Below are 17,605 nucleotides of genomic sequence, written 5' to 3'. Positions count from 1 at the left end.
CTTTTATGGCTTGTGGTCCATACAACATGTCTGTCACAGTCTTGGAAAAGTGTTAAGCAGAACTCTCTTCAATTTTCTCTAAACTATTTAATAAGTGCTTGATTGAGTTTTGTTTTCGTGCCTGCTGGAAAATGGCATGTGTTGTTCCAATTTTCAAAAACTCAGGTGAACATTCTGACCCCTCCAATTATCTTCATTTTATTATTAGCAAGGTCTTTGAATCTTTGATAAACAAAGTTCTCACATCCCATCTTGAGTCAAATAACTTGCTGTCAGACAATCAATACGGTTTTTGATCCTCTCATTCTATGGCTGGTTTGCTAACTGCTGTGACTGAAAGATTTTATTATGCATCAGATGGAGGCCAAGAGGCAAGGGTTATTGCTATTGACATATCTAAGTATTTCAATAAAGTTTGGAATGTTGGTCTTCTCCATAAGCTTATTTCATATGGTGTATCTGGGAAAGTTTTTGAGATTATCAAATTGTTTCTTTCTAACCACTTTATTAAAGTCATTCTCAAAGGCCAACACTTTTCTTTATTTCCAGTAACTTCTGGCTCTCAGTTATTTACTGCAAACAACTATTGCAGCGCTGTCAACATTACTATATTGATGAATGGTAACCCACTCACTGAGTCCTCTTCTTTACATCTTCTTGGATTATCATTTACTACTGACCTGTCATGGAAACCATATATGCAATCATTTGCTAAATAAGCATCTGCTAAGGTTTCTTCTTTTTATTGTGCTTGCCATTTTCTTTCCTGATTCCATTCTCTACCTCTACAAATCTCTTATTTGTCCCTGTATGGAATACTGTTGTCATATTTGGGTTGGTTCTTCTAATGATGCTCTTTCTCTTCAAGACAAGGTTCAAAAACGCATTGTAAACATAGTTGGACCCGGTCTATCTGCCAAGCTTGAGCCTCTTTCCCATCGGTGTAAAGTTGCATCACTTTCTCTTTTCTGCAAATACTATCATGGCCACTGCTCAAAGGAGCTTTCATCTCTAGTTTCATCAACTAAAACTCATTCTCGCTTGACCAGTCAGTCATCTTTAGTCAAAGTCTCATTTTACTGTATCTGTCCCTGCATGTTCCAAAAACTTTTATTCCTCTAGTTTTTTTCCCTGCACTTCAACCCTTTGGAACTCTCTCCCATCTTCATGTTTTCCTGACTCATACTACCTTAAATTTTTTAAGTCTTCTGTCAACCATTTCCTTGCTCTATAACTCTAGTCTTTTTTTCAGGTAACTCCTAATTTAAAAGTGGTTGCTTGCAGCCTTGTTGGGAGTGAATCAGAATTAAAAAAAAAGTCACTGAACTCCTTCAATACATCAAGTCATCAAACTCCTTCAATACATATTCCTTTTTTCTCAAAGGAAAAAATTTAAATTTAATATTGTTAACTAAATGGTGTTTTTTAGTATACTGTTAAAAACAGATTATCTGAAATAATCAATAATAAGGGTAAAATAATTTTATATAATTTAAAAAAATAGTAATAATAAAAAGAAGCTTACCTTACTTAAGTCAACCACAGACAATTTATCATCTGTATTCGGTAGACGATGCACAAATGCAAGTAATTGATACTTTGCTTTTATGAAGTTTGACTTAATTGGGCTGAAATGAATAAAAAAATTGTCACTATCATCATTATGATCATCATCATCATAATCATTATTATCATGACCATTATCATCATAATCATTATCATAATCATCATCATCATCATCATCATCATAATCATTATCATAATCATCATCATCATCATCATCATCATCATCATCATCATCATCATCATCATCATCATCATCATCATCATCATCATCATCATCATCATTATCACCATCATCATCATTTTTAAAGTATATTTTTAGTCTAATTATAGTTTATAAAAAAATTTAACTTTTTCACTTTTTTGTAAACATCTGAAATGAACTGTTTGACCATTTTTTTGTAACAGGTGAAATGAACTTAACCATTAGTTTGAAATTTATTTCAAACAAATGGTCAAGTTCATTTCACCTGTTACAAAATTAAAAAAAATAGTAAAAACCTGTTGTTAAAATTTAAAAAAATAATAAAAATGAAAAAAAAATTTGAATCATACTGAACATTATCGTTAGGATTAGGTTTTCGAATTCCAATAGCTACTCCCTTACTTGCATCAGTCAACGAATGTTCCCAAATTAAATTTGCACCGTTGCTTACCAAATTTTGAGTCATCTAAAATTAAAACTTTGAAAATATAAGAGCTAATTGTTGATCGTACAATTTTTATGCAAATTTTATAGAATGTTTTATTAACTAAATAAATGATAAAGTATTTTATTTAAGGTAACTAATGTTCCTCTGTTTTAAAAAATAAATTTTTCATGATAATGAAAATAATAATTTTGTTTTAAAGATTAGGCCACAGCTGTTAACATGTTTTTAGAATTTGAGCAATTCAAAATTGCGTTGAAAAAACTTATTTAGACAATAAAGACTATAAAAAAAAAAAACTTTAAAAAAAAAAATTTATTTAAAAAAAGAAAAAAATACAAAATATAAAATGCAAATATTATTTAAACCAGGTTTTTAATTGCCTGGAATAAACTTTTTTAAATATTATGGGAAATCCTTTTAAAAAAGTAACAACTTTTAATGATTGACTAATTATACACATGTTATTTAAATTGTTTTTCTTTAATAATTTAAAAGTAGTAAGTTTTCATATAAACACTTGCTAGCAAATAATTACGCATCTAAATCTTTTTAAAACCGTTTCATGCTTTGTTTAGACACATTTTCTAAACATACATTTGTTTGTTTTCTATTTTTTATTATTTTTTTTTATTTTATTTCAATTATGATTTATAAAAAATCCATATTTATATATAAATAAAAAAAAATGTACTTATCAATACTTCATATAAAAAATCATAAGCAGTAATTTTAAAACATTCCAATAATAATAGGGTCATTCCATGCCAAATGGACCAAAATGTTAAGATTTCAACATGGGCCCCCTCAGATTTTGATGATGGGTTTCTTATTATTAATGAGAAAAGCAATTCCTGAAAATGTCAGCATAAAATCTTTAGTGGTTCATGAGATATGGTCATTTGAAATTTCTGATTTTTGCAAAAAAAAAACTGCAGTAGCAAAAACATGTTTTGTTCATACTTTGAAGCGTTATATTTTAAAAACAAAATTTCAGAAAACCTTCTAGTTTTTTTTATTGTATACAACTACAGACTTACTTTAACAAAACTTTGACATTGAATTCTGGAATGTCACATTATTTCCATAATGGCTACCTGAAAAACCTAAAAAATTGTTTGCAAATAAAAAAAGTTGATTTTTGATGGTCAATATACAAAACCTGCAGTTTAAGAAGTGAAAAGACATTTTTTTAGTTTCTATATATGGTAGGCTTCCAAAGTATTACAAATGTACTGATAAGATACAATTCAGTAAAAAAATATAGACTTCTAAAAATGGCTGCGGCTAAAACTTAGGAAAATGTGCCTCCACTTCAAACCACTGGTAACCTAAGATCAACACTGGTTTTAATAAGATTTTTTCTTTTAATTTAACAGACTTTATTACAGTGATTTCAGAAAAAAAATAGTGGGTCCTCATGGGGAAGTTACATAATCAGAACAATGAAAATTGCCCAAAATGCATTAAAAACAATAAAAATAAAGTTATTGTTGTACTTTAGTTTGTATTATATATTGTAATACAAAGTATGTATGAATTTAAAAGTATTTCATAATCAGTACTAGAAATAAGACTTTCATTAAGCCTGAGTTAAAGTCAGTTTTAAATACCCTAGCTCTTTCCTGCCTCCTCCCCTTTCCCTCGTCCATTTACTTTTTAACATGCACATTTTTTCCCAGAACTTAGAAAAAAATTGTAATTGAAACTTCTCCTTACACGATGTGCCTAATTTTATGACTGATGTATGAAGTGCCTTTATGCCCAAACACACCTCTAAACATACCATGTAAAAACTGAATATTAGTTTTTAATGTTTTTATATAAAACATATAAGTAGCCTATTAGGTAAAAATGAAATAAAAGACTATTAGTCTAATTTACCTAATATTTAATATCATGATTATAAATTTTATAATATTTTTCAAATGCATTCACTATTCCACCCCTCCCTATTAACTTTAGATTACAACTTATACCAAGTTATAAGAGTTACTTGACTTGTCAACACAATGCACAAGTTGATTATGTAATAAAGAAAATTATTATGTAATAAACAATCAATATAAACATTGAATCTTTTAAATGATTTTTGTTAAAAAAACTTAGACTAAAGTGGTGTATTCTGATTGGTAGTGCTTCATGTCTCCATTAAGTATGTGTTTGTGGGTACCACTAGAATGCAAAACTTTTAGCATTACAAATACCGGATATAAAGACCTCTTGACATTAGTTGTGTGACTTAACAAATCGAGACTGCATGCTGCACAGCTGCAATAATGCCCTAATACCAACACATTTAAAGAGTATCTAACTGCTTTATTTGATAGACACAGCATGGAAGATATCACCTTTAATCAGTGGCAAAAAGCCAACAAAAAACATGATATAGTTCCAGTAACTATTTCAGTGTATGATTTTATTGAAAAAGCTTGTCACTAAATAGACCAATTAAGAGACCACCATTATATAGCCAAAAATCAAGCAGCATATTTGCAGCATCTAAAAATAACATTATCAAGTAATCATATTTTAGCATTACTAGACTTTGCTGAAAATTACAGTATTTTTATTTAAGATGCAGTAAAAGGTTTCCATTTGAACAACAGTAAAGCAACATTGTATCCTTTTGTTATTTACTATATGGAAAAAAATATGATAAAATGTAAAAGTGTTTGTATCATTTCAGATCATTTGCAACACAATACAAACTCAGTTCATTGTTTCATTTATAAAGTAATAAAACAAAAGAGTTGTTGCCTTACTTTAACGATTGCATTTATTTTAGTGATGGGGCAGGTTTACAATACAAAAATTATAAAAACATATCTAACTTATGTCACCATGATATTATAACTTAAGCTGTAAATTATAACAGTAACTTACGCTATCTTAAACTCCGCTAAACGGAGTTTAAGATAGCGTAACTAAAAATTTTAATTTTGAAGCTCTTGATGTTTTTGGCATTAACAACGCCAGACAGCAAATTATATATGTATGTTTGTGTTATTTCTGAAGTTTTGGCGCGGTGTTTAATCACCCTTAAGTTATTTATGTATGTTTGTGTTGTGTTAAAATCTTAGATGCAGTGTGAGCTCAGTAACCAACTAGTTACCTCATCTATAAAGCCTATGTTTGCCTTAGTCTCTAGTATTTTGTTAGATGTAGTGTTTTTCCTAACATATTTCCAAACTTTTATGCCTGGTGTTTTAGAGTACTATTTGTGGGAAGTAACTCCTTTTAACTACTCCAGGTCAGGTCAAATTCAGGATCACCTCTATCAACCTGTTACCTATATCACGTAACCCAGTACTACCTGGCACATCCCTGGTGCCTTGTAGGATGTGCTTTTTTAGGAAAAGACTAGAAGAAACATACTCTGACTTTAAAATTCCAGGTCTTGGGCCTCTTGATTGAGTAAAGGCTAGTGATACATGATTGAGTAAAGGCTAGCAAAAACTCATCTTGGGCCGATGTTAACTGCATCCAGCTATTGTCTTGTAGAAACCCACTAGGCAAAAACTTTAGGGGTAAGCAAAATAACTCTGCTAACCAGCCTTGAACTCCTTCATTTATTAGGCTGGCATAGATGTAAACCTGTGTTACAATGTTTTCTGCCTAGGATGATTAACGCTGGATCTTTTTGACTCTAGTTATTAAGTTTTTAACAGATAGTGACTATGCAACTCTTCCTATTATCTCCTAATGAGGGTATAGCTCTAAAAGGGTACAGCTCTAAATGAGGGTACAGCTCTAAAACTCAGTTTAAAGGTTGTAAGGCCGGCTGGTAGTTTCTTGAATTCTGTGATAACTCTCAGAGAGGCTGATTTCATCATTAGCTGCAAAATATCAGAGTATTAAAAGTACCATGTTGCGCATATATGGTGTTCCTGTTAATGCTTTTGGTGCGCAATGTCGAGGACACATAAAGAGCCCTATGTTACAACTTTAATTAACATTACTAAGACAATTTTTTGTTAGCTTAGGAGGTCTACCACTTTTCTTTCTATCTTCAAGGGAGCCAGTTTCTCTAAACTTTTTAATGATTTCTGTAACCACATTCTTCGAATATCCTGTTTTGGATGTAGTTGTTATGACACATCGTTTTAATAAATAAACAAACAAATCCCTCATATTTCCTCGTCAATTTTGTTTATTTATTCAAAAAAAATACATTCTTTCAACTTTTTTTGTATATTATTAAACTTAAGTACGCCTTAAAAAAAATTACTTAGGAAAAAATTTGTAAATATGTCTAATTATACAAGTGGTCTAAAACTTATTCACAGTACTGTATATATATGTCATGAATATATATATATATATATATTTGTTTTTTGGTAAAATAAACATGTTTTGCTACCACAATAAAATAAATATATTTTATTGTGGTAGTTAAATAAGTTAATGTCCTTATATAACTAAGCCATTTTTCTTAAAAAAAAGGCCTGTGTGTATATGTATGTATGTATGTATGTATGTATGTATGTATGTATGTATGTATGTATGTATGTATGTATGTATGTATGTATGTATGTATGTATGTATGTATCTATGTATGTATGTATGTATGTATGTATATATATATATATATATATATATATATATATATATTTATAAATATATACATACATATATACATAAACTTTGCTAATTTTTTTAATTGCAATTCATACTGCTATAATGCTATGCTAAAAAAAAAACAAATATAATAAACAAAAATTTTAAAAAATATTAAAATATATTAAAAAACAATCAAAAAATGAAAGCACATATATTACTAATATTTAAAAGCATGCCTCAAAATAAAAGAAAAACTTACAGCAAAAAGAGAAGTATTCCATGGAGCCAGGCGTAGATGACGAACTTGTGATATATGTCTTCCAAGAGATCTATGAACACTACAACATTCATCACAGATAAGTACACCACGGTTTATAGATGCCCATTCTGGTCCTAATTAAACAAAATAAGAATAAAATAATAATATTCACAGATTTTTTTTAAAAGTAGCTTGTGGGCATATGAAAAGAATCAAGACAATGATACAATTAATTTTTTTTTAATATAAAATTAGATTTCACGATTAATATATGCAAAAAAATCCATTCGTAACGATATTGAAAATTAGAGTAATTTTCTACTTAAACTTTATTTAAAATATATTTTACATAATTTTATTTAATAATTATAAAAAGAAGTTTCCAAATTATTTTAAAAAAGATTTTTAAAAATAATTTAAAATTGTAATAGAGAAAAAAAATCTCACGTTAAATCTATATGTATTGATTATTTTAAACTTGTTTCTCTGTGCATTAGCCTTGTTCATAAAGGTTTGTGTTTCGGAGTTAAAGAGTTGAGAGAGGGTTGTGACCACAATAAGGTAGCCTCTTCAACTGTAGTGGCCTTCTCAGCCTTGGGAGGTGAATAAGATAAAAGATTTTTAAAAAATCGCAATCTATAAAAATATTTGAATAAAAAATGTGATACTGTATTTCCAATTAATAATTCAAACATTAGTAAATCTACTCTGATTGCCGTTATAGTTGGTTATAGTAGTTAATACAATAGTTAACAATAATTTATTTAATAAAAATAGGTATTAATTAATTTAGTTAATAACATAATAGTTATATTTTTAATGTTAGTCATAATAGTTTATAAAATTATAAAATAACTTTGAAAAAACCCAATAAAACCCATATTGCCTGGGTTTTATTGGGTTTTTTTAAGCGGGTTTTATTGGGCGGGTTTTTTTAATGCCAACCCTGATTTGTGTACTACCAAAATGTAATGTGTTGTCTTCAGTTCTTTTTCAAGTTTAAAAATGTTCAGATTGCAAGGGTGTTTTAATATCAACCTCTTCTTTAAATAACTGTTGAAACATTTTTAATATTAACTTCAAAACAAACAACTTCAACCTCTTCAAACAACTGCTGACATTTATTTTAAATTCTGTAGATTTTATTAACTTTGTTTCAGTTGAAGTTTTGATGTACTTTTTTTCTTCTACATCTTAACATTCACACTCTTAAAAATCACTATCACTGGTTCTGGTTCTACTATTGATATTTTGAACTGAACAGTACTATTGATATTTTAGCTGTTGATGATGTTGCTGTTAAATATCTTGTTGATTTTGATGGTGATGTAGATGATTTTGCCATTGATGTTGTTGATGCTGCTATTGTTGATGTTGTTAAATTTGTTGTAAAAAAACAGGCTCTTCTAAAGCCTCTGAAAATAAAGCATTTTTGTAGAACAGGAATGTGCTAAACATGGGTTATTCATGACTAAAGAAATAGTGCAAACTTGTATAAAGAAAAAACATTTTATGTTGGGATGGAGTTTTAAAAAATACTCTGGATTTGAAAGTCACAAAAAGATTATTTTTTCCTGGTTTTTGATATTCACGAGCTCCAAAAATGTAAAAACCTTATGGACTTTTGGTAAAAATTTAAGACTTTTAGGTAAGAGGAACAATAAACTTTTAAAACTGAAGTCCTTAGGTATAATGGCAACTAGGACTCCAGGACTCCATGCTAAAAAAAAATAGATTCCAAGTCATTAAACTTTATATACTTGTTTTTGTCATTGCAGATTATATCACTAAATATTTTCAAAGCTCATTGACACCAGAAACCAGGAAATATTAGAGATTTAAAGCTGTAGTTCTATTAGGACTCCACATTAATGATTTTATGAATGAGAAGATGCATCAATAATGTCCCTGAAGGAAAAGATAATGTTAAAATGGATGGAGAAAAAATTTAGAAGCGTTATTTAGTTATGAATTTAAAGAAGCTGTATCATCTGCATTGCAAGCAGAGTGTAAACAAAACAATCCCAACTTAATAGTGGTTGCTTTCAGTCTTATTTGAAGTGAATCAAAATAAAATAAAAAGTACAACTAAAAGATTGATTAACATTTACTAAAACATCTAAAAGATTGATTTACTAGAAAAAATGACATTTAATAGAAAAAGGATTGGGAGTCTTAAAAACAATTATTAAACTTTATTAAACACTAAATAGTTATTGCTTTATTATCATTTATTATTTTTAAAATTTTTCTTATTTTATTTGTAAATATTGTGAATTAAAGAGCATTAAGAGAATTAAAGAAATAAAATAAAATAAAAAAACACACTACTACTTATCTGAAATATTTTTTAATTTTTAAATTCAAATTTAAGATTTACTTATATTTCAAGATGAAGCAAAAAAGATCAATGAAAGTAAGTTCAGCAATTTCTAGAACATTTTAGTTCAACTTAGTTTTGATAGAAAATAGTGTCATGAATATACTATATATCATATATATTTCAGAAAAAAGATCGATTAGTAATAATAATACAAGTGAAGAAACCCATCTACAGTAATTTCAGCAATTTCTCCTGAGACAGATAAATTTACATAATATACTCTAAGAATCGCAAAAATTAGCCATATAAATGTTTCTATTTACATCTTATATGTTGTTCACACATAATATAAGCTTTTAACTAAAAATTATTTTAACATGAAATCTCGAATAGAATATAAAAAACGCAATACCTTTTGTTTATATTTTATTTAAAGCAATATTACAATCAAATATTTTCTATAAATACGCAAGTTGTTTTTAGGAATTTTATTTAAAAAGAAATTTATTTGAACAAAAAATATTAGCTCTCTAAAATTCTCTTATTCATTTAATTGAAAATTGAAATTAAAAAAAAAATTGGGAAAATTTAAAAGCATTTTAATGCCCAATATTATAAATTTAATTCAGCGGCCGCAATACTAAGTCCCTAATACCCAGCATAGAGAGAATCGTTTCTGAAAGTTAAACGTATATCTAGCTAAAGTAACAATATCAGATTTACAACATTGTGCAGGTGAGGAAGAAAGTTTTATTTAAATCATAATTGTTTTGAATATTTAATTATATTTTTTTTTTTGAAAATAGTTTTAAAAGTAAAAACATTCTTTTTTCGAACATAAAAACAGTGATTTCGAAAGTTAAAAAAAAAATTAAATTATCAAAGATTTAAATTAAAGTTAATAAATTAATTTACTTCTGTTCAAAGAAATTTTTATCTAAAAAAATAATTAAAGCATATTCTTAAACTTAAAGAAATATAATTCAATTTATCAAACAAAACTTTTTTTGTTTCGTTTTTTATTGCAAAATAGTTTGAATGAAAAAATTGAATAAAAACATCAACTTGAAAACCATTTGAATGAAAAACTTAATTATACTCAAATTTTTAATAGTATGCTAGATCAAGAAAAATATTATTCTATGAATAATACTATGTATTTTACACTGTTTAGCCAACTAAGAACTCATTCACATAAAATAATAATCTTGAGATTTATCCTGTCTGTAACAAGCATTGAACTAACAAAACCCTGTTCAAAGATTTGCTGAAATCCAACCTAAAAGTTGCAACAGCTCTTTACTTTGTTTTTCTGTGTTATGTGAACAGTTCTTGAAATTAGGAAAAATAAGGTCAGCAAAAAATTGCAGACCTAAAACCAAATTAGGTTTGCATCAGGTCAGCACAAAGTTTTGAATAAATTAACAATTTAAAACTATTTAAAAAAATTTTTTCCTTTTTTTTTCTTGGTATTATTTAATTTTGAGTTAATTTAAAAGGTTTAAAAAATATTTTCATAAATATCTTCTTAAAAATAAATTTAAAAAGATTTCGTTAACTTATGTATTAAATATGTAAGAACTTATTCTACTTTTTTACAAAACTTATTATTATTCTTGTATTTTTTTCATAATCTTAAATTTGGATATTGTAAAAACTGTGCAATATACAATATTTAGGAATATAATACTTTTAAACAACCAATTTTTGAAAAACAAAATCAGGAAAAATGAAGTTGGCAATAATTTGCTAACCTCAATCTTTTAGAAGTCAGCAACAGGTATGCAAAAAAAAGTTGATAAAAAGACCTTACCATAAAACATAGAAACGAGGTCTGCAATTTTTTGCTAACTTCAAACACTTTGAGGTCGGCAGTTAGGTCAGAATTGCTGAATGCCATTACTAATTCCGAGGGTTGTATATATAAGATATGATTAGATCAAGAAGAGAAAAAACAATAAGCCTTGTTTCTTTTTGTATTTTTTTAATATGAAAAACATTAAACAAGAGCTGAGAAACAATGATTAAAATAATGATGATTGTCATTCATTTTAGCATCTCTGCTATCAGCTGCACTATTTTTCTAATATACATCATTTTGATGCATATTGGAGAAATGGTACTGATGACAATGATAATGATGATGACAATGATGATTAAGCACTTACTTAACCCAATTATAAAAGAAATTCCTGGTTTAGGATTATTTGATCAAAAATAGCTCTTGTTAAAATTTTACACAACATCCTCCTACATAAACCAGAGTGAGACAAATTGACAAATGTGCGAACGTTTGTAAATAAAAATGATAGAAAAACGAAATCACATTTCTTTGGGGCGTTCACTTAAAATATTTCAAACAAATGCACTACATCAGCAATTTTTTTTTCAAATAACAAAACCATTGATAGTTATTTATTATAAAAAACACATATTTGCAATAAAAAACAATTAAATTATTTTCAAAACTTTTTTCAAAGTTTTAAAAATAATTTTAAGCTTTGCTAAAAAGCACATAATCTAATAGAATATATAGAACTATTATGTTTATTATAGTTGTAAACTTTTATTGTGCATATGATATTTTTATTAACTTATTATTAAATACTTAATATGATATTATTTTTAAAGGCTTTTAAAAAAATCTCAAAGCAACTAAGCATTTTTTCAATGTTAAAGAAAGTTGGTACAGTGGAGCATATCATTAAACCCAAAGGAGATAGAGAAACTTAGCACGCAAAAAAAAGTGCTATGACTTAGGGAAAATTAGATATTTGGCCTAAAGGTATTGAGGTTATGTTTTTGAACACCCTAAATGGATTGTTGTCAACCAATAATAAATACGGGCAACAACTTAGCTAGATTCATTTTGACAAATCAAATAGTGTTTCTCTTGTTACATTTGCCGAAAGCATTTATATATTAAATATGCAACCAATTCAGTAACAACAAGGATGTAAATTTTGAAAAAGAATATAACTGTTATGCCAGAATAAGATGATGGGCATAAAGCCTGTATTTCTAAATATTGAGAAAACCTTCACAATATAACTCCAAGTCTTAAGAAAACTGTATCGATATCAATTTTAAGAACTACTGATAATCACTATAAAGAATTGAACAGAATTTTTTGGATATCATATATTGTTGTTAAAGAGGATTTAGTATTTAAAAAATTTCCTGAGCTGTGTGAGCTACAAAAGCTAAATGAAAGTTGGGAAGTAAGTTGGGAAGTAAGTTGGGAAGTAAGTTGGGAAGTAAGTTGGGCAAGAATTATTTAAGTGACAAAGCTTGCAAAACAATTGCTTTATCAATTTTGTCTGACTTAAAATATGACTTGAGTTTAGACATATTGAATGCTTGTTTTGCTGCAATTTTATCTGACAATTCTATTGATAAAAAGAATTACTGAACAAGAAACTTTTTTTTTTTTAAGATTTGTTAAAAATAGTAATCTAATAACTTTATTTGCTGGTATTACCTTACCACTGACAGTTGATGCTGATGGTATATTAAATGCAATAGAATTTGTTTTAAAAATTTAACAACAGAAAAAATGTATTAAGATTTATACTTAAACAAAATGTATGCAAAAACTGTAAATGTTAACTTTGACGATGGATCTGTAATGTCAGGCAATAACGCTGGTGTTCAAACTAAAATCAAAATCAAAAATCCCAGTATAATATATACCCATAGCATAGCGCATAGATTAGAACTTTCTGTGTTAGACTTAATAAAGTTTGATATTTATTTAAAGAAGTTTGAGAACAACATCAATGGTTTTTTTCGTTTTAACTATTATTCATTGCAGGGAAGAAAGGAACTGAAAGAAAAAGCTAGTTTTTTAGATGAAAAGTTTACAGCTTGGGAAATTGAAGAATATTTGAATATTCCTTAACCACAATCTTTGATTGTCAAAACTGGCCAAAATTGTTTATATGTTCGCTAAAGATAAAAAAATAGGGATTTAATAAAATAAAAAGTGATTGCAACTTTTATGAGCATAATAATATGATAAGCTTAGAAACTTCTAAACTATGTGTATTGCAGTGGCCTTTATCCAGGGAGAAAGTTTATAAACTAAGGACAAACACACTGTTGAGCATTTACAGAGATATATTGCTGGAAAAGAGACTTGAATTGGCAAGTATAAATTATGCTTTGTTAGAGATGCTAACTTTCAGCACCTCACCAGTAAGTTGTAATGCAGTTTTTCTTGTATGAACTTACACAAAAATGTTTTGCAAACTACATTAAATGACCACACCTTAGAAGATATTATGCGTATAAAGCTTGATGGCTAGTTAATTGAAAACTTTTTGCCCGATTAACATGTCAAAAATTGGATAGATGCAGCAGTTGGAATAAGACATTTGGAAGGCCATAAATCAAAAAGTTCTGACAGATCTTAAATACATTTATATAAACATAGAAATTAATATATAAATATTAATGAGACGTTATTGTGCAATTTATATTTTTTAATTCCTTTTATTTTAATTTTTTCACGTTTATATGCTATTCAAATTCTAATTAGTAAAAAAATTTAATGAACTTAATTTAGAAAAATTCACTGTTTTGTGTCATCGGATAACAGCTTACAATGTTTGCATATTAATAACTATTAATTTAGGCGCAGTTCGCAAAAGCATGAAAAATTGTTTTAAAAATTATATAAATTCATTAAACTCAATAAGCATTTTTGATATATTTAATAACATAACTAGAATAAAAATTATCTGAAAATAAAATTTCCTTATTTGACTTGTATATCTTAAATTAGATGATTGTCAATAAATGAAGATACAAAATCAACTTTCATTAAAAAATGATTTATCGCGACCTGTATACTTACATTTAACAGGCAAACAAGAAAGTAATAACAAAACTCTTCACCATACCTGCTGCACTGCAATCAGCACATGTCTCTGAAGAAGTCCGTACTTTCACACGAGTTAATGACATCTTTCACTTTACTACATTATAATTTACTCATTTATTTTTAAAATCTAAAATTAAATCAGGTTATATTATAAATGAATATATATATATATATATATATATATATATATATATATATATATATATATATATATATATATATATATATATATATATATATATACATATATATATACATATATATACTTCTAAAGCCTTTGAAAAAGTTTGGCATGCTGGTCTTCTCCATAAGCCCTCTTCTTACTGTGTTTCATGTAACATTTTTAAGAATATTGAATCCACCTTAACAATCATAGTATAAATACTGTCCACAATGGACAGCATTCTTTTTCATTTCTTGTAACTTCAAGAGTTCCTTAAGGTTTGATCCTCGGCCCTATACTTTTTTTAATTTATGTTAACAATGTTAAGATAAATTTTGTTAACTTTTTTTAATTATGTTAACAGGATTAACTCTTACTTCCTAGGATTAACTCTTACTAACCTCGGATTAACTCTTACATCCGATCTTTCTTAGAAACTTTATCAATCGATTGCAAAATTAGCATTCACTAAGGTTCTCCTAAACATACTAAAGGTTCTCCTAAACATACTAAAGGTTCTAAGGTTCTCCTAAACAAACTAAAACATCTCCTTATTGTGCTTGCCACTTTCTTACTTTGGATTCTATTCTTTATCTTTCTAAATCTTAAACATGTCCTTGTATGAAATACTGTTATATCTGGCGCAGATCTTCAAATAATGCCCTTTCTCTTTTAGACAAGGTACAAAAACACATTGTAATCATAATTGGACCTGCTCTTGCAGCTAACCTCCAACCATCTACTAAAACTCATTTTCATGTTACTCGTCATTTTGTCTCATTCTTTTACTGTGACTGTTCCTAAGTGCTCCAAAAACTCTTATTCATCTAGTTTTTTTCCCTGGAACTCTTTCTTTGGAACTCACTCTCTTCATCTTATTTCCTGATTCATCCAACTCTAATAGTGGTTGTTTGCAGCCTTGCTAGACCTCTCTCTCTCTCTCTCTCTCTCTCTCTCTCTCTCTATATATATATATATATATATATATATATATATATATATATATATATATATATATATGGCAGTGAAGCACTGACAGTAAAAATGATGTTTTCCAGTGTCTTGAAAGAACAGAAAAAATGATAATAAGATGGATGTGTGACATGATTTTAAAAAGTATTAACAGGAAGGAATGGCCTTAAACTGTTGGACAAGGATTATAAATAATGGCAATCATTGACATCATGATCATTATTTGTCTATGTCCTTGTTTCCATGATTGCATAGAAAGGTTGTTTTTTCAATTTAGATAATTTTGAACACTTTCTTACATTAACTGAAGCTTTTCACACCATTTGTAAAGCACTCTCTCCATGTTTTCATACCTCTTTTTACCCTTAACTTATTTGACTTTTACAACTGTAAACTTTCTGGTATCTAATTTTGATACCCAATCATCTGGATTTTAAAATTTATTGAAATAACCTTGAAAGTTATGTTGGTGACACTTAAGAATGAAAATGCACAAGCTACTAATATCAAGATGTCACTTGTTGCATTTATTTTTGTCTGACTTTATAAATTTATGTACTTTATGATAATTTATAAACAACATGAATAAATTAAAGAGTTTATGTCAACCATCAATCATATTTTAATATGATTGATGGTTGTAGTCGTATATATTCTATATTGTCAAACAACCATCAGCCTTTTAAAAAAATTTTCACATAAACATATTCTTAGATTATGAATTGGTAAATGAAGCATATGAGGAAATTAATTAGTATGTAACTAATAAAAATAGAGTAGGAAAAAAAAGTTCAAAGATTAAATTACAAAAATAAATTATACATTTTAAACTATTTTTACGGCACATAACATATTAAAAGTATAAGAAATTTTTTTAAAACGAGACTGCATGAAGATAACATATAATATTATGAACCAATATAATGAGTCAATATTGTGCTTTTGGCGCAATGATTAAAATTGTATACTGAAAAATAACAACAAAAAGTTCAAAATATGAGTTATAATGTTATTAAAAAGACTAAAACTCAAGAAATCTAATAAATATATACAAAACGAAGTTCAACAAATAAATGTAAAATAATACTTAAAAGCAAATAAATAAACATAAACTTTAACACCAAAAAAGCTTTGTTCTACTTTAAAGTAGATTGACTCCGCAGAAAAAACTAAGAAAAACATTGGAATTTATCAGGAAATTGCCATCATAGTTTATCGTGCCGATACGCTTGCGCGGATTTTCCTTGCAGAGCAATATCTGTTAAATAGATTTGACGGACTGATTACTTTTAAATCATTTGCCGTGACAGGTTTAAAATGGTTTTAAAATTGAACATCCGTATCATATTTAAAAGTTGACCAAAACCTGATTTTTGAGCAGCATACAATTCACTTTTCTTTTAATAGTTCATCGTATTTCTATAATTTTTTTTTACATTTTTGTTGTTTAATACTCAATACAATTACTTATTATATTGTCATGTATGTATGATTTTTTATGTGGAACATTTGACGTTAACGGGTGTGTCTTTTTTTCCTTCTTAAAAACATAATTAAAAATGGCAAAATTTTCCGTTTCTCAAATAAAAGAGTTGTTATGGGCTTCAAGATACTTAGACTTCAAGAAGATAATACAAACTAAAGAAAAAAAATGCTGAGCTGAAGAAATCAGCAGAATTTGTTTGCGATATAAAATATGAAATAATACTTGTCAAACTTTCAAAAATAAAAAAAAAAGCCAAACTCAATATCAAATCAAAATGAAATAACCAACGTTGATGTCAAAGACAAACTAGCTAAGCTGGAAGACCGGAGAAAAAGAAACAATCTAAGATTTACTAGAATTAAAGAAAACCAAAGTAAAACGTGGGAAATGCGCAAAGCAGGGCCGGCTTTAGACATAAATTAATAAATATTTGGTATACGATTGGCCCCAATCAATGAATTTTTGTGGGATTCCTACCTGCCAATCACATCACTTAGTCGGGTTTAGTGGAAGCATGCTTAAAAAAGCTTGAAGATCTGCATTTATTTTAAAGGTGTGGCGGAATAGTGTTGCAAAATTTTGATTGTCGCAAATTTTTATTGTCGCAAATTTGATTGTCGAAAATATGAAAAAGAAATAGTGTTGCAAATTGTCGCATGATTGATTGTCGAATAACAGAATAAGGAATAATGTCGCAAATAAATTTAATGAATAGTGTCGAAAATAGAAAAAGGAATAATG

General features: G+C 27.7%; 1 protein-coding gene across 3 annotated transcripts in view; it reads right to left on the bottom strand.

The window, feature by feature from the left end:
* The window catches only part of LOC100202366 (ARF GTPase-activating protein GIT1), a 63,866-nt gene extending 49,474 nt beyond the window's left edge, over positions 1-14,392 (bottom strand). For all 3 annotated transcript variants that reach the window (XM_065808195.1, XM_065808196.1, XM_065808197.1), the window contains exons 1-4: positions 14,263-14,392; positions 7,036-7,169; positions 2,119-2,234; positions 1,526-1,628 (exon numbers count right to left, since the gene is read on the bottom strand). In XM_065808195.1, the coding sequence (XP_065664267.1) occupies positions 1,526-1,628; positions 2,119-2,234; positions 7,036-7,169; positions 14,263-14,326 (417 nt within the window). In that variant the 5' untranslated portion in view covers positions 14,327-14,392. The remainder of the gene's footprint in view (positions 1-1,525; positions 1,629-2,118; positions 2,235-7,035; positions 7,170-14,262) is intronic.
* Between the last annotated feature and the right edge of the window lie 3,213 nt (positions 14,393-17,605).

The sequence above is a fragment of the Hydra vulgaris genome, chromosome 10, assembly GCF_038396675.1.
Source record: "Hydra vulgaris chromosome 10, alternate assembly HydraT2T_AEP".
NCBI lineage: Eukaryota > Metazoa > Cnidaria > Hydrozoa > Anthoathecata > Hydridae > Hydra > Hydra vulgaris.
The sequence above is the reverse complement of the archived record's forward strand: the minus strand, read 5'-3'. Positions and strand labels throughout refer to the sequence as shown.